The sequence below is a fragment of the Oncorhynchus clarkii genome, chromosome 19, assembly GCF_045791955.1.
Source record: "Oncorhynchus clarkii lewisi isolate Uvic-CL-2024 chromosome 19, UVic_Ocla_1.0, whole genome shotgun sequence".
In the NCBI taxonomy this organism is placed as follows: Eukaryota; Metazoa; Chordata; class Actinopteri; order Salmoniformes; family Salmonidae; genus Oncorhynchus; species Oncorhynchus clarkii.
This window is the reverse complement of record NC_092165.1, coordinates 31,002,266-31,027,033: the sequence shown is the minus strand read 5'-3', so window position 1 is coordinate 31,027,033 and position 24,768 is coordinate 31,002,266. Positions and strand designations below refer to the sequence as shown.

At 42.8% G+C, this 24,768-nt stretch overlaps 1 protein-coding gene across 1 annotated transcript in view; it reads right to left on the bottom strand.

The window, feature by feature from the left end:
* Positions 1-4,078: 4,078 nt before the first annotated feature.
* The window catches only part of LOC139375027 (tyrosine-protein kinase receptor TYRO3-like), a 29,994-nt gene continuing 9,304 nt past the window's right edge, over positions 4,079-24,768 (bottom strand). The window contains exons 3-19 of the mRNA XM_071116391.1: positions 21,007-21,107; positions 19,840-20,010; positions 16,745-16,831; positions 16,438-16,553; positions 15,709-15,889; positions 11,822-11,964; positions 10,957-11,095; positions 10,666-10,792; positions 10,023-10,117; positions 9,798-9,893; positions 9,423-9,503; positions 8,476-8,568; positions 8,132-8,253; positions 7,199-7,308; positions 6,802-6,961; positions 6,290-6,426; positions 4,079-6,028 (exon numbers count right to left, since the gene is read on the bottom strand). Coding sequence (XP_070972492.1) covers positions 5,602-6,028; positions 6,290-6,426; positions 6,802-6,961; positions 7,199-7,308; positions 8,132-8,253; positions 8,476-8,568; positions 9,423-9,503; positions 9,798-9,893; positions 10,023-10,117; positions 10,666-10,792; positions 10,957-11,095; positions 11,822-11,964; positions 15,709-15,889; positions 16,438-16,553; positions 16,745-16,831; positions 19,840-20,010; positions 21,007-21,107 — 2,386 coding nt within the window. The 3' untranslated portion in view covers positions 4,079-5,601. The remainder of the gene's footprint in view (positions 6,029-6,289; positions 6,427-6,801; positions 6,962-7,198; positions 7,309-8,131; positions 8,254-8,475; positions 8,569-9,422; positions 9,504-9,797; positions 9,894-10,022; positions 10,118-10,665; positions 10,793-10,956; positions 11,096-11,821; positions 11,965-15,708; positions 15,890-16,437; positions 16,554-16,744; positions 16,832-19,839; positions 20,011-21,006; positions 21,108-24,768) is intronic.

Here is a 24,768-nt window from a genome sequence, read left to right as displayed (position 1 = left end):
ATTGTGGCCATATACCACACCCCCTCAGCCTTATTGCTTAAATATACCATATGATGATGAAACAACCAACCTTTTTTATTTACTTACACTTGAGGTGAGAATTACATTGTAGCTTTATGTACAAATCTAAAAACAACTAGGCACAGGCTGGTAAGGATGGACTGGTCAGAGTATCACAAAGCATCAGCTTCATAAGTCTCTGTTTTTAATGATTTGGGTTGTATCTATGGAAATGATTTTATAACAATATACAAAAACTACATAGAAAATATACATATTAAAACATGTCCCTTGATATCCCATAGCCTATAAGCAAAACCAAAAGGTGTCTCTGTAAACATTTTGAGCATCAGTGAACGACAGACTCCCATTTTATCAGGCTGCCTAATGTCTTAACAGATCATAATATCCATATTCACACTGGTAAAATTAGTTCTTGAATACTATCCTGCATATTATCCTGTTTCATAAATACTCAATGGTACTCTTCAAAATAACAAATTCACAAAAATTGTAAAGGGATACTTTGGGATTTTGGCAATGAGGTCTTTATCTACTTTCCAGAGTCAGGGGAAGGTTGTTGATACCATTTTTATGTCTCCGTGTCCAGTATGAAGGAAGTTGGAGGCAGTTTTGTGAGCCAATGCTAACTAGCATTAGCGAAATGACTGGAAGTCTATGGGTATCTCAGATGACTTCAGGTCATTGCGCTAACACTAGTTAGAAACTTCCTTCTAACAGCGTGCACCGACATTAAAAAGGTATCTATGATTTCATCGGACTCTGGGGAAGTAAACTCAGCAAAAAAAGTAAACGTCCTCTCACTGTCAACTGCGTTTATTTTCAGAAAACTTAACATGTGTAAATATTTGTATGAACATAAGATTCAACAACAGACAAACTGAACAAGTTCCACAGACATGTGACTAACAGAAATTGAATAATATGTCCCTGAACAAAAGGAGTGTCAAAATCAAAAGTAACAGTCAGTATCTGGTGTGGCCACCAGCTGCATTAAGTACTGCAGTGCATCTCCTCCTCGTGGACTGTACCAGATTTGCCAGACCATGATGGACCCTCCACCTCCAAATCGTTCCCGCTCCAAAGTACAGGCCTCTGTGTAACACTCATTCCTTCGACAATAAACACAAATCCGACCATCACCCCTGGTGAGACCAAACCACGACTCGTCAGTGAGCACTTTTTGCCAGTCCTGTCTGGTCCAGCAACGGTGGGTTTGTTCCCATAGGCGACATTGATGTCTGGTGAGGACCTGCCTTACAACAGGCCTATAATCCCTCAGTCCAGCCTCGCTCAGCCTATTGCGGACAGTCTGAGCACTGATGGAGGGATTGTGCGTTCCTGGTGTAACTCAGGCAGTTGTTGCCATTCTGTACCTGTCCCGCAGGTGTGATGTTCGGATGTACCATTCCTGTGCAGGTGTTGTTACACGTGGTCTGCCACTGCGAGGACGATCAGCTGTCCGTCCTGTCTCCCTGTAGTGCCGTCTTAGGCGTCTCACAGTACAGACATTGCAATTTATTGCCCTGGCCACATCTGCAGTCCTCATGCCTCCTTGCAGCATGCCTAAGACACGTTCACGCAGATGAGCAGGGACCCTGGGCAGCTTTCTTTTGGTGTTTTTCAGAGTCAGTAGATAGGCCTCTTTAGTGTCCTTAATAAAGTTTTCATTACTCTGACCTTAATTGTTTACCGTCTGTAAGCTGTTAAGAGTCGTAACGACCGTTCCACAGGTGCATGTTCATTAATTGTTTATGGTTCATTGAACAAGCATGGAAAACAGTGTTTAAACACTTTACAATGAAGATCTGTGAAATTATTTGGATTTTTACAAATTATCTTTGAAAGACAGGTTCCTGAAAAGGGGACTTTCTTTTTTTTGCTGAGTTTAGATAAAAAGGCCATTGCAAAAATCTCGGAGTATCCCTTTAAGGCAGTGGTCACCAACCGGTCATCGCTATGGACTGTCCGATCTCCAAGGCATTCCTCGTCGATCGCCAAACATTTCTGTAAAAAACCCAGCGATAAAGCCTTGCGTTCCTATTCAATATTTTAGTAGTGAGACGGTAGGTGCACCCCATTCAGCTGCCCTGCGTGCCGGGAAGGTGAAGTGTTCCCATTGAATAATTTCATGTGTTTGAAGGTACTAACTCTGCTTTCCCAGCGGGCCCGGAGAGCAAATCAAGTCCTAAATAGGCCTACCGCTGGCCAATCGAATGGCTCAGATAAGTGTCTGCAGTAAAGTAGTGTGTGTAAAAAAATAGATATATACAGTGGGGAGAACAAGTATTTGATACAATGCCGATTTTGCAGGTTTTCCTACTTACAAAGCATGTAGAGGTCTGTCATTTTTATCATAGGTACACTTCAACTGTGAGAGACAGAATCTAAAACAAACATCTAGAAAAATCACATTGTGTGATTAAGTAATTAATTTGCATTTTATTGCATGACATAAGTATTTGATCACCTACCAACCAGTAAGAATTCCAGCTCTCACAGACCTGTTAGTTTTTCTTTAAGAAGCCCATCTGTTCTCCACTCATTACCTGTATTAACTGCACCTGTTTGAACTCGTTACCTGTATAAAAGACACCTGTCCACACACTCAATCAAACGGACTCCAACCTCTCCACAATGGCCAAGACCAGAGAGGGTGTAAGGACATCAGGGATAAAATTGTAGACCTGCACAAGGCTGGGATGGGCTACAGGACAATAGGCAAGCAGCTTGGTGCAAAGGCAACAACAGTTGGCGCAATTATTAGAAAATGTAAGAAGTTCAAGATGACGGTCAATCACCCTCGGTCTGGGGCTCCATGCAAGATCTCACCTCGTGGGGCATCAATGATCATGAGGAAGGTGAGGGATCAGCCCAGAACTACACGGCAGGACCTGGTCAATGACCTGAAGAGAGCTGGGACCACAGTCTCAAAGAAAACCATTAGTAACACACTACGCCGTCATGGATTAAAATCCTGCAGCGCACGCAAAGTCCCCCTGCTCAAGCCAGCGCATGTCCAGGCCCGTCTGAAGTTTGCCAATGACCATCTGGATGATCCACAGGAGGAATGGGAGAAGGTCATGTGGTCTGATGAGACAAAAATATAGCTTTTTGGTCTAAACTCCACTCGCCGTGTTTGGAGGAATAGAAGGATGAGTACAACCCCAAGAACACCATCCCAACCGTGAAGCATGGAGGTGGAAACATCATTCTTTGGGGATGCTTTTCTGCAAAGGGGACAGGACGACTGTACCGTATTGAGGGGAGGATGGATGGGGCCATGTATCGTGAGATCTTGGCCAACAACCTCTCAGTAAGAGCATTGAAGATGGGTCATGGCTGGGTCATCCAGCATGACAACGACCTGAATCACACAGCCAGCTTTAAACTTCTTCACAACAGTATCTCGGACCTGCCTGGTGTGTTCCTTGTTCTTCATGATGCTCTCTGCGCTTTTAATGCCACCTGAACCTCTGAGACTATCACAGTGCAGGTGCATTTATACAGAGACTTGATTACACACAGGTGGATTGTATTTATCATCATTAGTCATTTAGGTCAACATTGGATAATTCAGAGATCCTCACTGAACTTCTGGAGAGAGTTTGCTGCACTGAAAGTAAAGGGGCTGAATAATTTTGCACGCCCAATTTTTCAGTTTTTGATTTGTTAAAAAAGTTGGAAATATCCAATAAATGTCGTTCCACTTCATGATTGTGTCCCACTTGTTGTTGATTCTTCACAAAAAATACAGTTTTATATCTTTATGTTTGAAGCCTGAAATGTGGCACAAGGTCGCAAAGTTCAAGGGGACCGAATACTTTCGCAAGGCACTGTATATGCTATTAAAATAGTTCATAGGAGTAACATGAATTTGTGCATAAGGCAGAAATTATGCGGTGCGACTCGAGTTTTGCCATCAGCTGGCAGACTGTGTCCCTATTTGGTCAGTGTCAGTGGAGGAAACGGAGAGAAGGGAGATGTTGAGAGGCAGACCCTCAGTCTGCTGCTCTCCCTCCGCTGGGCCTGACCATCAGATGCAGGCACCATCAGCCCAGATTTATTTTTTATTATTTCAAATATATGCTCACTCAGCTGTGCCTTACAAGTAATACAACTGATCAATTGCTGGTGTGATCATATAGCCTACCTCACATTTTTAAATATAAACTGAACAAAAATGAAAAACACTACATGTAAAGTTTTGGTCCCATGTTTCATGAGCTGAAAAAAAGATCCCAGAAATGTCCCATATGCACAAAGCTTCTCTCAAATTTTGTGCACACATTTGTTTACATCCTGGTTATTGAGCATTTCTCTTTAAGCCAAGATAATCCATCCAGCTGACAGGTGTGGCATATCAAGAAACTGATTAAACAGCATGATCATTACACAAGTGCACCTTGTGCTGCAGTTGTCACACAATGCCACAGTTTTGAGGGAGTGTGAAAGTGGCATTCTGATTGCAGGAATGTTGCCAGGCCTCACAACCGCAGATCACGTGTAACCACACCAGCCCAGGACCTCCACTTCCAGCTTCTTCATCTGAGACCAGCTACCTGGACAACAGATGAAACTGAGGATATTTCTGTCTAATAAAACCCTTTTGTGGGGAAAAACTCATTCTGATTGACTGGGCCTGGCTCCCCAATGGGTGGGCCTATGCCCTCCCAGGCCCATCCATGGCTGCGAGCCTGCCCAGTCATGTGAAATCAGAGATTAGGACATAATTAATTTTTCCATTGACTGATTTCCTTACATGAACTGTAATTCAGAAGAAAATGGTGAACATTGGCAGGGCAATTGAAGCAAATACAATATGCCTATAGCCTACTGCACATACCTCATTGCTATACTACTGTTTTTAAACTGGTTAATGTTATGTAAGGTTACTTAAAACAAAATAAATCTGAGCGGTAGAGCTTGTCTTGCTTTTGGACTCAAAGTGATCTCAACTCAGATTGGTGACCACTGCTTTAAAGGATTATTTCAGTTGTGGTCCATTAAAATGTTAAGGTTAAATAAGAACAAGTGTAATAGAGGCTTTTGGACTGGAGCTGCTTATTATATTGAGTTTAGGGTATGAAAGGGAGTAAGTTCGCAAAGCAGCAAATGCCAATGTTCAATACCTACAGTAGGCAGCATTTGTTAATAAATTAATTCCCTAAAACATCAAAAGGTACATATCTACAGACTAAATAATGCCTCGGTCAGTGAGTCTTCCATTGAAAAGTTAACTGTATCAGTCAAGATCTAAAATATACTGCGCTTTTTGTCAATGTAATAGTAAGGCTGATTGTGTGTGTGTATTGGTGTGAAATCATAGTATAATGTACACAAAGGACAGAATAACTGGAAATAAAATGGGTAGAAAAGTTCATTGAGATATGAACTTCAATCCAATTCTGCTCCGTTAGGTCATGCTGGTGAGCATCCATTCATTTTCAGAAACTTCACTGGAGGACAGTAGTGAGTGACCAACCCTCCACAACCAACTTGCCAGTCTGTGAGATCTGTACACAAGGTCAGTTAAGGAGGACAGGGCAGGGGAGGCAGCATGGTGGTCGAAATATAAAATCACACATTAATGAACGCATCTTCATATTCCTCATCCCTAACGTCTGGCTGCAAGGTATCCATCGAGTCCCCCTGCCTCCCACCATCCTCTTCAGTGCCATGACAGGTAGGACCGATGATGTAGCGGTAGTCTCCACCGACAGCCAGAGCTGCCCCAGAAGACACCACGAGCCAGTCTTTCTCATCCTCCTCCATCCCCACACACTGCCAGGGCATTCCTGACCAGAAGGGGTCCTTCCTTGGGCCCAGTGCCCCTGCCCCCTGCTCCCCCTTGTCATTCTCCAGGTTAACGTAGAGAAGGGCCTCCTTAATGCAGCTAGGCCCTGGGGATAGGCTGGCCCACAGCCCCTCCAGCTGGTCAATCAGGTGCAGGAAACTGGGGCGGCACTTGGGAACAGGGCTCCAGCAGCTATGCATGATCTCATAACTGGGAAAAGAGAGGGAGAGGACTTGAACTGTCAGGTCGTTATTGTAAAGTAATGTGTTCTCAATGAGTTACCTGGTTAAATAGGCAGTAAAATATACAAACTCATGATTAAATCATTTTCATTAATCTGGCACCAATGATGATAATTAGTAATTTAGTCATTTGAAAAGTATAGCACCGATCCCATCAGTTCTGATGAAGGCCTTGCAGGCTGATTTTCAACGCCAGAGAATTTTCTATCAGACCCAGTGGACCACTCACATGTCGTCTCGGCAGTCAGGTGGCTGTTTGAGCCTCTCTCCCTTGATGAGGTACTCGTAGATTTCGGAGTTCTCCACCCCGGGATAAGGGGTCTGCCCCCGTGCCATGATCTCCCACATGGTGACTCCAAACGCCCACTGTGGGGAAAACAGAGTCAGTCAATTAACTTCCGGGGCCACTAAAAAGGCAAAAATAAGGAATTGACAGTTCCAAAAACATAATCAACATATCTATTAAACAGGGACTCAGTCAGTGAACTTCTGTGGCCACTACATCGTTTAAAAATTCGAAAATTAAATTGATTGGTCTGGAAACAAATTTAACATCTTATCCACGATGCATTGAATTGCATTACAAAACACAAATGTAATCCTTTTCACAAAGAGGATTTCAAGATGGGGATCCCAAACTGAAATATTCCCGCCCTACAGTGTCACCATCATTTAGAAAGTGAAGATACGAGTTTGTGTGTACTGTGACCACTATGAGGGTGCTTCCATCTTTGTATATACCACATCACTCTGAGTAGTGTAGACATTGTCAGCAAGGCTCTCCAGTGCTATCCACTTGACAGGCAGCTTTGAAACAGATCCTTGTCTGTAGTAGTCGCCACTGTAGATTTTCTTTGACAGCCCAAAGTCTGCCACGCAGACTGTCAAGTTTTCACTAAGCCTATGAACAAAGGAGAGGAGATGGTCACAATCTAACCCACAGGCAAGATAACGCTCTAGTAAATTCAGTGTAAAGTATATCAGAGGGAGTCCCAGTTAGGAAAGAGTAAAGTGACGGGTTGCTGTCTCAAATGTTGCCATATTCCCCATTTAGTACACTAGTTTTGACAAGGGTCCTACAGGGAATAGGGTGCCATTTGGGACAAAGCCACAGTCTACTGTGCTCGTAGATTCTCACATGCAGTTGCGCGCAGCCAGATCTCTGTGTATGATGCTTTTGTTGCTCAGGTACGCCATTCCACGGGCGATGTCCAACATGAACTGTATGAGCATCTGCAGTGACACGGTCTGTGTAAGGGAGAGACAGCAACATTTTGCTAAAACGTGATTTGAACCTATACAAAAAGTCTACTATGAAAATAAATAATAATTTGGGCCCACAGGTCAAACTGGTCTTTCCTCTAGTTCCATAACATGAAATAAATAAATAATTTAAAACATTGTATGTAAACTGTCAAATGTAACAGTAGAAGACCTGGAGTCCTCTGGACACACATTGGGCAGAAATGTATTATAGATGGTGTTATAGGGTGAGTGTACAAAACATTAGTAACACCGGCTCTTTCCATGACAGACTGTCCAGGTGAAAGCCATGATCCCTTATTGATGTTACCTGTTAAATCCACTTCAATCAGTGTAGATGAAGGGGAGGAGACAGGTTAAAGAAGAATTTTTAAGCCTTGACACAATTAAGACATGTATTGTGTATGTGTGCCACTCAGAGGGTGAATGGGCAAGACAAACGTTTTAAGAGCCTTTGAACAGGGTATGGTAGTAGGTGTCAGGCCCACCGGTTTGAGTGTGACAAGAACTGCAACGCTGCACGCTCAACGGTTTACCGTGTGTATCAAGAATGGTCCACCACGCAAAGGACATCCAGCCAACTGGACACAACTGTGGGACGCATTGTCGCAGAGTCAACATGGGCCAGCATCCCTGAGGGATGCTTTCAACACCTTGTGGAGTCCATGCCCCGACAAATTGAGGCTGTTTTGAAGGCAAAAGGGGGTGCAACTCAATATTAAGGAATGTGTTGCTAATGTTTTGTACACTCAATGTATCTATTTTAGTATGCATACAAGTGTGTATAAAATGTTTAGGGGGCACTCACAAAGGGCTCGTCTCCAAGGCGGGACAAGAGCAGAAATGTGTGAAGGTCCCCGTGCTTCATGAATGGCAGGATAACCATGGGGATGGGCAACCGTTGCTGAGGGCGACTGTGCAAACTCACTCCTGGAGGACCAAAACATATTCAATATAATCAACAACTCACTGCATTGAGTTTCTGTAATGACAGTTACAACTCTTTCTCTGATCCTAAGTAGCCTACTTGTACCCGTTTGTAGAATATATTATTATTTGTAATCTGGCAATGCCTTTCGTAAATAAAGTTGTCATGAATTTAATTGAAATAAAAGTTGGCCTAAGTCATGGGTTTCTTTCTTCACTACTAACCAATGAGCTGGATGACATTAGGATGATCGAAGTCCTTCATATGAGAAGCCTCCTTCAGGCACTGTTCAATATCACATGACGAGTTGATATCCGCTGATGGAAAACAAAAAGTTATCACGACTTGCAAGGACGTATTAGTTCACATCAGGGGTGAAAGTAAGCCGGTATGGAGTTCTGGCAAAATAAATAGTGGGGGCACGCCATAAGACTCATGTTTTACCGGTAGGCCTATCACAATAATTAAAAAGATGCCAAGAAGAACTGTAGATTATTACACCATTATGTATCATTACCCGACCACATGTCAGTGTCATGACAAATGTGAGACTGGACGTGTGGAAGTATGCTCCAAAATACGGTATTGTTGGACAATGTAGTGACATTTTGCCACGGCAGAGATGAGTGGCCGAGACTGAGACGCACGCAAACAGCAGTGGATGCATCAATTCAGGTTACACAAGTTTAAGAATTTTTGACAAATCTCCAAATCGAAATCATCATTCATTCCACTTTCTGGTGTTTTGTAACAGCTGTCTCTATCCATTCAAATGGCGGGTGCACAGTACACTGTAATGATGCTGGAATATATATATTTTTAGTGGACAAACGTGCGCAGGTAGCCAGGCTTATTATAGGAGCCGTTTGAAAATCAGATGAAAACATCATGACTGGTTGTGTTTATGCAACATTAAAACATTATTTTTTTTAAAGATAATACATTTTAAAAGTTAAACAACACATTTGTACTATTAGACCTACAGCGTACCTCTGAAATGAATAGGGATTCTGTAATTCTATGATTAGGCCCAAGCGTGTGCACACAAAGTTCCAAAATGGGAAGAAATCTACGTTCATGCCTACTTTCAACTGTTTCAATGTAATATCCACCGACTGTACACATTCATATAAAAAGGCAGTGAAAATGTAGTCTATAGTCGCTCACTCACTTTTGAGCACCTTCACTGCAACTTTCTGTACAGTACTGTCCTCCATCTTTAGGAAGGCCTCACGCACTGAGCCAAACTCACCTACTCAAACACAGAAAATTAAAAACCACTGGCACATTCATCCTGGGACAATAAACACTTTGGTTACAATTCAACATATTCCAAAACATCACAACACAGACATGAGGTCTGCCTTGTTATTTAGCCATACACGGTCATGATTATAGGCCATGCCAGACGTTAGTAAATGTTTTCCTTTGCAGTCGCCAGCATCTACCACATTTTCTTTTTCTCAACAGGTCTACTTTCAGTCAACACTTTTAAGGGTGTGAGCTAGTTTGTATAGAAACGGTACACAAGGAAGCCCTCACCAACCTTTTCCCAACATGTGTCCGAGGGTCAGTAGTCTTTCTGGGATCAGGACGTCTTGCAGTTTGGCCTTTAGATCGTTATTGATACCCAAACTGTCCACTGGTGGGAGACACCGATTTAATTAATTAATCACCACCAAGGTCCACTGACTACAAGCACAGAGTGTCAACAGAGGGCGGCACCTTTATTTGTGGAGGCCGCAAGCCAAACACGACTGACTTTACTTACAGCTGGATTCTGGGAGCTCGGGGCAGGTCCTGTTGAATGACCTGGCTGCAGTGAAGGACACCAAGCGCTCATTCCCTGGGGGATTGAAGACAGACCTGCAATGACAAGCAGAGTCCTGCATTCACATACTGTATGGGCGCCGGCAGGCCGACTGTCTGCAGTATCTACCAGAATCAGAGGCCTGGTTTGAATACTTTATGACTGCACTGTTATTCCTGCTTTGCCTTGGTTTAGTAACCTTGCAGTAAAGTTGCTCCTGTTCGAAGACTTCTAAAAATGCATTCTTCCTTCCTTCCTTGGGGTAATTGGTGAAAGGAATGTAGTCGAAACCTTGCTTTCCCTCATCCAATCATGTCAGCTCAGTGATAACTTTAAGGAAGGGATGAAAGGAAGGTAGGCTGCAGTCATAAAGTATTCAAACAATGCCTCTGATTCTGGTAAATACTGCAGACCGTAGGCCTATATGTAAAGTCAGTGTACTTTTGGGGGGGGGGGGGGGGGGGGGGGGGCTGGCAGCTGTTTACAGTAGGTCAGTGTATTCATTGAAATACTGCTTTCAGCCCATGCAAATTAATTTAAACAGAAAATAATGTTTATTTGAAAGGCTTTGGCCTGGTCTAGTAAGAGAGCAATGGTAGTATACCCAAACTGTGTCTCCTTCCCTCTGCGGTGCACTAGGACTGTCAAGAGAAGCCCCACCATGGTGGCCACCAGCAGGCCCAACAGAAGACCCACCCACATATGGCCTCTCTGCATCTGGGCTGGCAATGCTGGTGGAACACACACACACACACACACACACACACACACACACACAATTACAAACTGGCTTTACATACAGCAGAACGCCCTGTCACCTTCAAATTTGGAACATAGGTTTTAAAACAATTAGAGTGACAGGGCTTATAATGGAGAGTGAGAGGGGCTCACTGACCTGAGGCGGGCATGACCAGTACAGGCTGGCTCCAGGGCCCACAACCAGCCACTGTACACGCTGACACGTGGAAGGTGGCGTTGAAGAAACGACCGCCACCGGACAGGTGGGCCACATTCTCTTTAAAGAACAGAGCCTCCTGGAACACAACAACCAAAGTATGTCAGTGTGTATGGTCTACATAAGACATGCTTTGAGTTGAAGAAACTTTTTTAAAAAGCTTCCATTTCAAGGGAGTGCTGGGCTTTTAAATGTTTTTACACAACACACATTATGATTTGGAACTGCTGAATACTGAGAAGGCCCTGCAATTGGGTCTCGGACCACCTGACAGGCCACCCCCAAGTGGTGAAGGTAAGAAACAAAATCTATATGCTGATCCTTAACATGGTGGCCCCACAAGGGTGTGTGCTCAGCCCCCTCCTGTACTCCCTGTTCACCCATGACTGCGTGGCCACGCACGCCTCCAACTCGATCATCAAGTTAGCAGACGACACAAGTAGTAGTAGGCTTGATTACCAACAACGACGAGACAGCCTACAGGTAGGAGGTGAGGGCCCTGGGAAAGTGGTGCCAAGAAAATAACCTCAATAACTCAACAACAACAAAACAAAGGAGATGATCGTGGACTATCTACATCGATGGGACAGTACTGGACATTTTTAAGTTCCTCTGCGTACATGTCACTGACAAACAGAAACGGTCCACACAGACAGTGTGGTGAAGAAGACAACAGCGCCTCTTCAACCTCAGGAGGCTGAAGACATTTGGCTTGTCTGGTGTGTGGTAGATTTCTCCAGCGTGTACAGGTGTATGAGACTGTCTCTCCAGTGTGTACATACACTTGTATGAGGCTGTATCCTACCTGTCCTTCTCCTCCCAGGTTCCACTGGACTTTGTAGGCCATCAGTTTCCCCTGCAGCTCATCGTCCTCCAAGGTCGCCCAGTTCATGGACAGCTGCTGCTCCGTTAGGTCAAATGTCAGGTTCCGGGGGGCAGCAGAGGGCACTGGGGAGGAATAACACACAGGGGCGCAGTGTCAATGAATACATTTAACACCTTAAATTTGATCATAAAGAACATTATAAAAAAACAGGTCGATTTGGTATACAGTACCAGTCAAAAGTTTGGACACACCTACTCATTCAAGTTTTTTTTTGTTTTTTTTCTACATTGTAGAATAATAGTGAAGACATCAAAACTGTGAAATAACACATATGGAATCATGTAGTAAGCAAAAAAAAGTGTTAAACAAATCAAAATCTATTTTAGATTTGAGATTCTTCAAAGTAGCCACCCTTTGCCTTCATGACAGCTTTGCACACTCTTGGCATTCTCTCAACCAGCTTCATGAGTTGTGTTAACAACCTTGTGTTAACAACCCTCCAGGCGAGCTTCAATGCCATACAACTCTCCTTCCGTGGCCTCCAATTGCTCTTAAATACAAGTAAAGCTAAATGCATGCTCTTCAACCGATCGCTGCCTGCACCTGCCCGCCTGTCCAACATCACTACTCTGGACGGTTCTGACTTAGGTATTTGTAGTTGTCCACATATTCTAGGTGTCTGGTTAGACTGTAAACTCTCCTTCCAGACTCACATCAAACATCTCCAATCCAAAGTTAAATCTAGAATTGGCTTCCTATTTTGCAAAAAAAGCATCCTTCACTCATGCTGCCAAACATACCCTTGTAAAACTGACCATCCTACCAATCCTCGACTTCGGCGATGTCATTTACAAAATAGCCTCCAATACCCTAATCAATAAATTGGATGCAGTCTATCACAGTGCCATCCGTTTTGTCACCAAAGCCTCATATACTACCCACCACTGCGACCTGTACGCTCTCGTTGGCTGGCCCTCGCTTCATACTCGTCACCAAACCCACTGGCTCCAGGTCATCTACAAAGACCCTGCTAGGTAAAGTCCCCCCTTATCTCAGCTCGCTGATCACCATAGCAGCACCCACCTGTAGCAGGCGCTCCAGCAGGTATATCTCTCTGGTCACCCCCAAAACCAATTCTTCCTTTGGCCGCCTCTCCTTCCAGTTCTCTGCTGCCAATGACTGGAACGAACTACAAAAATCTTTGAAACTGGAAACACATCTCCCTCACTAGCTTTAAGCACCAGCTGTCAGAGCAGCTCACAGATTACTGCACCTGTACATAGCCCATCTATAATTTAACCCAAACTACTACCTCTTTCCCTACTTTATTTATTTAGCTCCTTTGCACCCCATTATTTCTCTCTACTTTGCACATTCTTCCACTGCAAATCAACCATTCCAGTGTTTTACTTGCTATATTGTATTTACTTCGCCACCATGGCCTTTTTTTTTTGCCTTTACCTCCAGTATCTCACCTCACTTGCTCACATCGTATATAGACTTATTTTTCTACTGTATTATTGACCGAAAGTTTGTTTTACTCCATGTGTAACTCTGTGTTGTTGTATGTGTCGAACTGCTATGCTTTATCTTGGCCAGGTCGCAGTTGTAAATGAGAACTTGTTCTCAACTTGCCTACCTGGTTAAATAAAGGTGAAAAAAAGAAGAGGAAGTCACCTGGAATGCATTTCAATTAACAGGTGTGCCTTGTTAAAAGTTAATCTGTGAAATCTTTCCTTCTTAATGCGTTTGAATCAGTTGTGTTGTGACAAGGTATGGGTGGTATACAGAAGATAGCCCTATTTGGTAAAAGACCAAGTCCATATTATGGCAAGAACAGCTCAAATAAGCAAAGAGAAACAACAGTCCATCATTACTTTAAAACATGAAAGTCAGTCAATGTGTAAAATTAAGAACTTTGAAAGTTTCTTCAAGCGCATCGCAAAAACCATCAAGAGCTATGATGAAACTGGCTCTCTTGAGGACCGCCACAGGAAAGGAAGACCCCGAGTTACCTCTGCTGCAGAGGATAAGTTCATTAGAGTTAACTACTTCAGATTGCAGCTCAAATAAATGCTTCAGTTCATGAAACAGACACATCTCAACATTAACTGTTCAGAGGAGACCGTGAATCAGGCCTTCATGGTTGAATTGCTGCAAAGAAACTACTACTCAAGGACACCAATATGAAGAAGAGACTTACTTGGGCCAAGAAACACGAGCAATGGACAATAGACTGGTGGAAATTTGTCCTTTGGTCTGATGAGTCCAAATGTGAGATTTTTGGTCCCAACTGCCGTGTCTTTGTGAGACGCATAGTTGGTGAACAGATGATCTCGCATGTGTGGTTCCCGCCGTGAAGCATGGAGGAGGTGGTGTGATGGTGTGGGGGTGCTTTGCTGGTGACATAGTCTGTGATTTATTTAGAATTTAAGGCACACTTAACCAGCATGTCTACCACAGCATTCTGCAGCAATACACCATCCCACCTGATTTGTGCTTCGTGGGACTATCATTTGTTTTTCAACAGGACAATGACCCAACACACCTCCAGGCTGTGTAAGGGCTATTTGACCAAGAAGGAGAGTGGAGTGCTGAATCAGATGATCTGGCCTCCACAATCACCCGACCTCAACCCAAATGAGATGGTTTGGGATGAGTTGGACCGCAGAGTGAAGGAAAAACAGCCAACAAGTGCTCTGCATATGTGGGAAATCCTTCAAGACTGTTGTAAAAGCATTCCAGGTGAAGCTGGTTGAGAGAATGCCAAGAGTGTGCAAAGCTGTCATCAAGGCAAAGTGTGGCTACTTTGAAGAACCTAAAATATATTTTGATTTGTTTAACACTTTTTTGTTACTACATGATTCCATAGATGTTATTTCATAGTTTTTATTTCTTCACTATTATTCTACAATGTAGAAAATAGTATAAATAAAGAAAAACCCTTGAATGAGTAGGTGTGTCCAAACTTTTGACTGGTACTGTATGTCAATGCGGTCATTGTAAACTTGTGCTACTGCCATCAAGCAGTTCATTATTTAAAACACCATCTGCTCTAAAACCCAGGAGAGATTTGCAAGGAGAGGGAAATCACTAATCAATCAGTGTCTTTGACCTAACAGCACACCTAACAGCAATAAAAATTGGTTGATCTCTAAGAGTGAGAGCCCATGGTCTCCCTGTAGTGGTATTCCTGACCAGCGTGTGGGGACACTGAGGCAACAGGCCTTAGTTCAGCACTGCAACACATTGATTTGGATTGAGGGCATGCACAATGGTTCATTGTACCAACAGTACTGGAATCAACTGGCCTGTGTCCTGGCCTGTGTCCAGCACTGCCAGTTTACCATCAAGGTCACCCCCAGAAACCCCAACTGCACTGCTCCCCTCATCAGACTCCCTCCCATAAACTCTGCTGCATGTATGTACACCATATCTCAACAACAAACCTTATTTAAAACCAATCAGATTACACTGCATCCTATATAAAAAGTTAAAGGATTTAGTTCATGTTCTAGTACTTTGACAGTGTAACAACTTTGAAAAGTTGGCTGTGAGGCACAGAGGGCCAACAAACATGAAGCATTACGTTATATTCCCATTGTGATAAGGTTGCCACTTGCCATATTGTTGCATGAAACATCATGTGCTTTTCATGTCCAGCTGGTGAAGTGGTTGGTTGACCATGTGTGTATACTAAATGGCACCCTATTCCCTAAGTAGTGCACTACTTTTGACCGAGGGCCCATAAATAGTGCAATGCATAGGGAATAGGGTGACATTTGGGGCGCATCCAATGACAAAAAAACAGTTGATGAACAAAAGAGCTGATATGTCATTATGTATTCTATTGGCTGGATGCCCACCTGCTTCTGGTGTCTGAAAGTCCAGCCAGCCAGAGAATAGGGAGGTCCCAACCTCATTGTCACAGCACACTCTAACACTGTAGTTGGAGTAGCAGCTCAGCCCACTGAGGATCTGTTGGAATGGTGGAACCTTTACACGCTGGTCCAGAAGTTCCACCTTCCTCCCAGAGTTCTTAGAAATCTGCAAGATGTTTGAAGGAAGGAAAACATTCCATAAGGGTTAAAGTTCAAGGACAAATGCCAGAGCGTGTGGGAAAAAAATGCATGATATGTCATCCATCTTTTGAGGTGAAATTCTCATGTTTTCGTCAACAAATTATTTCATTCAAAGAACAAAAAATAATAATACTCAAGGCGCTGCCCCCCCCCCCCCAAAAAAAAAGATATATATATTTTCATTATCTCAGTCTTGACTAAGCATTGATCCAAGGCATGAATCTCAATTTTGATGGTTGTCACTCCCATCCTAAATTGCACTGACAGACGACTTTCAACAACCACATCTCTTACAAATGCGTAAATATATTTAACTGCTGACTGAGTGTGTCAGTTTGCTGGCATATTCCATGACTGCTTTATTGAACATCCACATATAAGAATTCAGTCACAGGGTTATTTGATTAAGGAATTTAGCCAAATCCACAGCACTGGCCAGCCATCTCAGTTGTGCTGGTTTAGTTCCTTTTTACCTGTGGGAATGGAGTATTAGAATATTATACAATTCTTTACCTGGATGGTGCAGGCCGACAGGTCAGAGTGTCCGGTGAAGCCTGGGCTCCAGGCCAGCGTGACATTGTTCTCCACCATGTGGACCACCTGCACACCTTTAGGGGCTGCTGGGAGGACTGCAGTCAAAGAAAAAGACGGGGATTTAGATTTACTAACATCAAACTCTGCACAGACAAGAAGAGCTAAGTGACAGCAGCGTACTGCGATGTCCATTGACTAGCCGGTCTTCATCAAGGCAGCATATTCAATTTGAAAAACAAATGCCTTGGTCACACATGACAGCACTGAATATTCATGAATTAGTCACCTTTAATGTGCACAGTGCCTGTTCGCGATACTGAGATACCTCTGACATTCTTGGCTTCGCAGTAGAACTTGATGCTGTTATTCACACCTACAGGGAAAGGGAACAGAGGTGGGAGACATGTTAAGTGGGGTACGCAAACCAGAGCCCTTTAAAAAGGGGAGGGTTCAGTCGATGCCAAAAGAGTGAATTAAACCAGTCCCCTGCTACTATGCCTGACCAACAGTTTGTTTCTCCCATGTAAATGAGTCATTTTCACACTGGGAACAGTATGAAATGCATACCACAGTGGGTTACTAATATATATATATATATATATATATATATATATATATATATATATGAATGTATCATCTGGATTTCCACAACCTCAGCGGCAACCGATGGTGAAATTGCCACATCTCCAGACATCCTAGACATCTTGTGCACTGAAAAAACCTGTATTTTATTCACGCCTAACTTGGATAAGGATCTAAGGGTTTTCGAAACCACCAATTTGCACAAACCAGCTACTGAAACTACAGCACGGAAACACAGGGAGTGCACAAGGAATAACTCCTAACCTAGACCGACATTGTTAAGCCTTGTTTCACTTTCCTGGAGCTAATCCTTCATGACAAACACAGTTACAGGAAGGCTTGTGTTGTGTGTGTGTGTGTGTGTGCATTTTACTATCCTTGCAGGGACCAAAAGTCCTCACAAGGATAGTAAAACAAGGACAATTTGGATAAGTGGGGACATTTCGCCAGTCCCCACAAGGAAAATGTTATTTTAGGCTTAGGGGTTAGGTTTACAAGTCAGGTAAAGGTGAGGTTAAGGGTAAGGGAAATAGAATTTTGAATGAGAATCAATTGTTAGTGTGTGTGTGTACTGTACAGTACAGTGAACAATATCAGGCAATAAGGGCCACTACCTGGTTAGTCATCCACTGACTGACAGAAAAACATGCCAGGGTCATAACAGGGAACGCATCTGGTTACTCTCACATTCCAAGGAAACATCAGTCTCTGGTAGCCAGATAGGAAAACATCAGCACCTGTTAAGTGGAGTATCTGGCTACTTCATTCCTGACTCAGAGTTAGAACTCAGCAGCAAAGTCTTTGTATCCATCCCAAATGGCACCCTCTTCCCTATTTAGTGCACTACTTTTGACCAGAGCCCTGGGGCCAGTTAAATAGGACAGAGGAACTAAACCAGCTAAACATAAGCAGGAAATGAAGGAGGATAGCCACTAAGGCGAAAGGCTTACATATCACGAGAAGGGAATGAATCAGACTTCTAATGAACAATCCACTGGCTGGTGTCTACACGTATCAAACATTTACACTTGTACGCGTTCTCAACCAATTACAGCGCATTTCCACTCTCAAGTCATAACATTTGTTCTTTCTGATAAGGGGAATCATTACAGGTTTCCCTATCTATAGCCAACAAGAAAACACGTCATACAGTGCTGTGCCCATAGACAAAAAAAGCACTGTGTATTTACTCGTAGACATCAGCATAGCATAGACATAACATCGGAGTGTAAACCCTCAGAGGAAAGCGCAAGAAAGCCCTTCATTAGCGTTCCACCCACTGAGAATAACCTTTGGCTTCATTCTACCATTAAAACAGTTCTATTTTCAACTCACGCACAAATCTCTAAGAGCAGCTTGAAAGCCATAAAACCATGATCCCTTCCTTGCAAAGTATGACTAATGTCTGAGTTGCTCTTACAACAGACGGATGGCGGTCCACCTTATTGAACTAACAGCACTAACAGTCTGATCAGACATATGATTCATATGTCATTTTCTGGCTTGTTAAATCAAGAGGATATTTCTCAATCATCTTTCATCAGTTCCTGAAATCAGGAACAGCAGTGGAGAAGGTGGAATGTTTTAAGTTCCTCGTTGTACACAACCCCGACAAAACTGAAATGGTCCACGCACACAGACAGTCTTGTGAAGAAGGGGTAACAGCACCTCTTGAACCTCCGGAGGCTGAAGAAATGTGGCTTGTCACCAAAAACCCTCACTAACTTCTACAGGTGCACAACTGAGAGTATCCTGTCGGGCTGTATCACCGCCTGGTACGGCAACTTCCCCCACCACAACCACAGGTCTCTCCAGAGGGTGGTGCGGTCTGCACAATGCATCACCGGGGGCAAAATAGCTGCCCTCCAGGACACCTACAAATCCCGATGTCACAGGAAGGCAAACAAAAAAAATCAAGGACAATAACCAGCCGAGCCACTACTGGTTCACCCCGCTTCCATCCAGAAGGCGAGGTCTGTACAGGTGCAAAGCTGGGACCGTGAGACTGAAAAATACAGCTTCTATCTCAAGGCCAGACTGTTAAACAGCCATCACTAGCACAGAGAGGCTGCTGCCTACATACAGACTTGAAATCATTGGCCACTTTAATAAATGAAACACTAGTCACTTTAATAATGCCACTTTAATGTTCCCAAATCTTGCATTACTCATCTCAAATGTACATATGTAACAGTATAACTTTAGACCGTCCCCTCGCCCATACCCGGGCGTGAACCAGGGACCCTCTGCACACATCAACAACAGTCACCCACGAAGCATCGTTACCCATCGCTCCACAAAAGCCGCGGCTCTTGCAGAGCAAGGGGAACTACTACTTCAAGGTCTCAGAGCAAGTGACGTCACCGATTGAAACGCTATTTAGTGCGCACCACCGCTAACTAAGCTAGCTGTTTCACATCCGTTACATATACACTGTATCCTTCACTATCTACCCTTTACTATCTATTGTATCTAAGCTGCACTGTCACTGCTCATCCATGTATTTTATATATTCTCATCCCATTCCTTTACTAGATTGTGTGCATTAGGTTTTGTTGTGGAATTGTTAAATATTACCTGTTAGATACTACTGCACTGTCGGATCTAGAGGCATAAGCATTTCGCTGCACTCGCAATAACATCTGCTAACCATGTGTATGTGACCAATAAAATGTGATTTGAGTGTCTGAGGGGAGGCATCTCAGATCTTCTCCTCCAATGTGTTTTGAGAAGGCGGCGAGGAGACAGGATGCACGGATTTGAGGAAAGCCAAAGAGAAACAGCCCAGTAGAGACTCACCGTTAACACGGAGTACAGATGGCGAGGAGGTGGCATCACCCTTCTGTACTCCCCCCAGCCACCAGAGCACCTCCACAGGGTCCGGGGGGCCCACAGCAGCACACGTCAGGTTAAAGGGCACCATAGGGAACGTGGCTACATCTTGGGGCTCAAGTATAAAGTTGGGGACACCTGGAGATGGATGGGGAGAGCGAGAGCGAGGGGGGTAAATCCATTTGAATTCAATTACTTTTTGACAGCACCCCTTTTGATTGGAGCGAAACCTTCCATACATATTTGCCCATTGTGGAAGTGCTCAGAAAGTGACTTTTTGGGCCGGAATGCCAAAACATTCAAGAGATAGAAGGTGCTTAAAAATGGTCACTTATCAACAACAAAAAATAATTTAAAAGTGCATTTGCATATGTTGTAGATTAGACTGACCCTAATTGACATAATCTGAGGTGTTTGGGTTGTGCCCGCCATTGGTCCAATACAGGGTTGTTGTCATGTTTTGGCTGATAAATTCTATTCCCATTTTAGTACATTTAAATGTCAACTTTCAAAATGGTACCACAAAGACGGTTGGAGGTCCGCACATCAGAGAATGTTGACTTGAATGGGAATTAAATTATGTCAACCCTCCATAGGAAACCCAGCAAAAATCATAGAAATATAGATCGAATACACATGACCATTTAAGTTGAGAGACGGTGGGTGGACCAGCGGCCATCTTTGAGGTAGTAAAAAATTTAATGGTGTACCAGATAAATTGCAGGGATAGTTCCATTCTATTAATTCTATTTCTAGGATTAAAATGGTCACCCACCCTGTATTCAAGAGCTTGTTGTGTCTCAACCGATGGCGGGCACAACACAAACACCTCAGATGTAAAGTAGGGTGTAAGCTACAACATCTGCAAATTTGAAGAAAAAAAAAACTAAAAATCAGAATTTTTACTAATAACCGTTAAAAGGAAAAACGGCTCAACTTTGAGCACCTTTATCTCCTGAATTGTTCGGCGTTCAGGTGCAAAGAGTCACTTTCTGACCACTTCTTCCATAGGCAAACATGTATGGAACGTTTGGTTTAAATCAAAAGGGATGTTGTCAAAAATGTATTGAATTCAAATGGATTTACCAAGACACAGGCATACAGACAGAGGGATAAATGTATTGATTGATTTACCCTCGACTGTTATCCAGGCGGGCTCAGAGGAGATGGTCAAGCCATGGAACTCTACCTCACACCAGTACTTCCCTGCATCCTGTTGCTGGACAGACTTCACACTGAAACCACCCGGACAGACAGACACTCAGTGATCCCCCTAGTACTTTACATGAGATGCTAAATAATGCACATTTCAAAATGATAGAGGAGGCGAGACCCATTAGGCCACATTTAGGTAAAAGCCCATCACATAAATTGGGTAGGAGACGAAAAAGGACAATAAAACAAAGATAAATAACCTCTTGAGAATATGTTGAGAGATGGAGTAGGACCCTTACTAATTGGATCAATGAACTAGCTTGGGGCAGGAGTACACTGTGCATTTGTGTTAGGAGTCACTCAGGAAATCACTTTGAGCATTGACAGGTCATATTCACTCATAGGTTTGGTACATTACTTTCTAAACGTAATTCAGTACAGTTACCTGTCCAATTGTAATCTGATTACATTCAGTTACTTTTCGATTACTTTCCCCTTAAGAGGCATTAGAAGACAAAAACGTATGTTACAGATTTATCCTGCAATACATGTCGTTCAATGTTAAAAAGTTTACATAGCTGGCCATATATGGATATTCAATTTTACTTTATTTACGGGTTGGTTATGTAGGCTTCTTCTAACCCATCGCTTTCTACTACATATAATACAATTAAATGATATCTTTACATTAAAAACTAAGGTCTATTAGAATTCCAGTCATTCCAATAAATGTTATACACCTTCAAGAATAGGACTTGGAAATATGGTAGTATAGATTAGCCAAATTGCTTTATCTGAGCTTAACCCCAAAACTAAGGACTTATTAGCCTGCCCTACTCTGTTGTTTATGATTTTGTTGTCATGGAGGACTGATTGGGCTTAAAAAACAAATGCTACCTGGAATGGCATGCCTTGGTCACTACTGAAAAGTGCTATTTGCATTTGCTATAGGCCTATTGTTTACCTTTTTGTTGGGGACACTATAATATCTTGATAATATGCAGATGTTTAAAGGGCAAATCCACAGAGGAAACTATAACAAAACGGACGCCCCGCCTCTGTTTTGGTAAAAAGCTGAGGGTTGGGCCTGGAGAAATGTAACCCCTCTTAGATTAAGACACCGCTATGGATACAAGGACTGTTTTAACCATGTTATGAGGCTATACAGTGTTTGTTTACATTTACAATGTTTACAAACGTTGGCGTAAAACCAGCTTATAATTTTGGGTTCTCATGCAGTGTGACAGTTGAACTAAGCTCATGAGGCATTTATAAGTTATATTCTTCAAGAATCAAAAGGATATATAATTTATAAATCCAAAAATGAATGTTGCAACAGATTGCCCATTTAAGTCTATCAAAAGTGTGCGAGTGTGAGCATGTGCCCATTAGGCCTATGCATTTAAAAAATATATATAATAATCAGCGTGAATTTGTTGAACAATAAAAGCCCCATTTTTATTCCATAGGCTGTGATCTGCACTATGCAGCTGTTGCATGAGCGCATGTCACTGGCTGTCCACTGGATAAAAAAAATAATGATTGGTAGGCAGTTTAAACTTCTTGAATTCAACCATTATTGGGTTCAAATACACATTTAGATGTGTGAACAGCCATCCACAACAACCACAATCCGTACATAGCTAAATGAGAGAGCAGCAGTGTGATTCACATCAATGCGCTATGTAGATATCAATAAAAAGTGATATCAGTATCACCGTACACTACACCCCTGCTGTCATCCTCACCTCCAAGCATTTATTCAAGTTGGATGATCTTTGGATGCCGACAGCAGTCGCACCATTGGAATACATAGCTTGGATTGTAGCCTACAAAAGCATATTCCTGCTCTTTTCCCTCGATCCATCAAACACATTTGGTGTGTCATCATAGTGGTCTCTGACTTGTGGTCAGACTCGCTCATGTGGAACAAACTTAAATTTGCGCCTTTTTTCAATGCTGATTTGAATGTCATTGAGAAAACAGAAGCGTCAAATATTTTTTTCCACAAACATCCTTTCTGAATTTAAAAGTAATCATCTAGTTTTTCAAAAGTATCTTTAATTGGATTACAATATTTTTGATGGTAATGTAACAGATTACAGTTACCGTTTTTTTTGTAATCTGTTACTCCCCAACCCTGCCCACTTCTGACACCAATCATCACCAAACTCACCACTCCAACCATTGAAGGACAAGTCACTAGACCATAGAAATATGATATAAATGTAGAATGATTTCTATCTTTCACATCATTCTAGTTCTTTAGACTAGACACAGCATACGGTGAATGTCCCTGGTATCTAGGACATTCGTGTCTGTGTGATGAGCAGGAAACAGGAACATTTTTTCAGACTTTAGAGAGATCAAACTGAAGACCTTCGAGCTTCAGTGCATGAGATGAACAGAAACGGCTACCAATGGCGATGCAAGTTCACTTTACCAACAGGTCCAGCAGTCTGCCTCCAGCTTTACGTAACTCACAGACAGATGCAGATGACTGCATTACAATCCCCTCTTCGGGGTCTGGTTTACGGTAAGGGTAGACCCCTTGCTGTCTCCACTCCAGCCATGTTATTTACAGTTTTTTTTTCTATTTCTGACAGGGATAAAGCCTCCCCAAGCCGATTATTAAACCTCCCCCCAACACCACCCAAAACCTACAAGTTCTATTCTGCCATATTTAGCAGACCTGCGTTAAAAAACGATCTGAAATAATTCGCTTGATTATTCTTACCCATTGCAATTTGACCGAATAGAAATTCCCAGAAGTGCAAAACCCACCTATATGGCATTTCAGGCAGGCTAAAGCAAACACTAAGTATTTTGAAAGATTTAAAATAGTATTTAAACCCAGGTCTGATGTTGAGCCTCTTGGTGGTAAGAGTAGGTAACAACAACCTCCACGCTGATCCTCAACACAGGTGCCCCTCAGGGATGTGTGCTCAGTCCCCTCCTGTAGTCCCTGGTCACTCATGACGGCACGGCCAGGCACGACTTCAACACCATCATTAAGTTTGCCGATGACACAACAGTGGTAGGTAGGCCTGATCACCGACAACGATGAGACAGCCTATAGCAGGGGTGTCAAAGTCAAATACCCAGTGGGCCAAAATGTAAAACCTGAACAAAGTCACGGGCCAACATTGAACAAATTAACCTTTTAATATGGACCCAAACAAGTTTTGCTTTAACATTGAATATGGAACAAGCATCGCTTATTCCCATACAATATATAATTTAATAGTGGAGACATGCAAAATCGAATTTCAAATGAAAAAACACATCAATGGCATTCATTTATTAAATAAATAAAATGTAAATAAAAATTGTATGCCTCTTTTCTATTTGCAGCCTTCTGATTTAAATACCAAAATAAACTTTTTCCACTGGCTAATAATTTTACAAATAAAATGATAATAAATCAATCAACCATTCAAGCCCATGCCTTGTAGCAAGAAAAAGTGCATAAAGAAAACGTTAATTATTGCACACTGGTCTAATCTGATGTGCCCAAGCCAGATACCTGGCATCTCTTCTTGGATGCTAGTTCATCAATGTCTGGGCTCAAGCTCTGAGCTGAAGAAATCCTCAGTATCGAGCGAAGATGTTCATCAGTCAGACGTCTCCTGTGAGTTGTTTTGGTCATCTTCATCGAGGAGAAAAGTTGCTCGCATAGATAAGTGCTGCCGAACATGGAGAGCATCTGAGCAGCTTGGGTGCGGAGCTGAGGCATTGTGT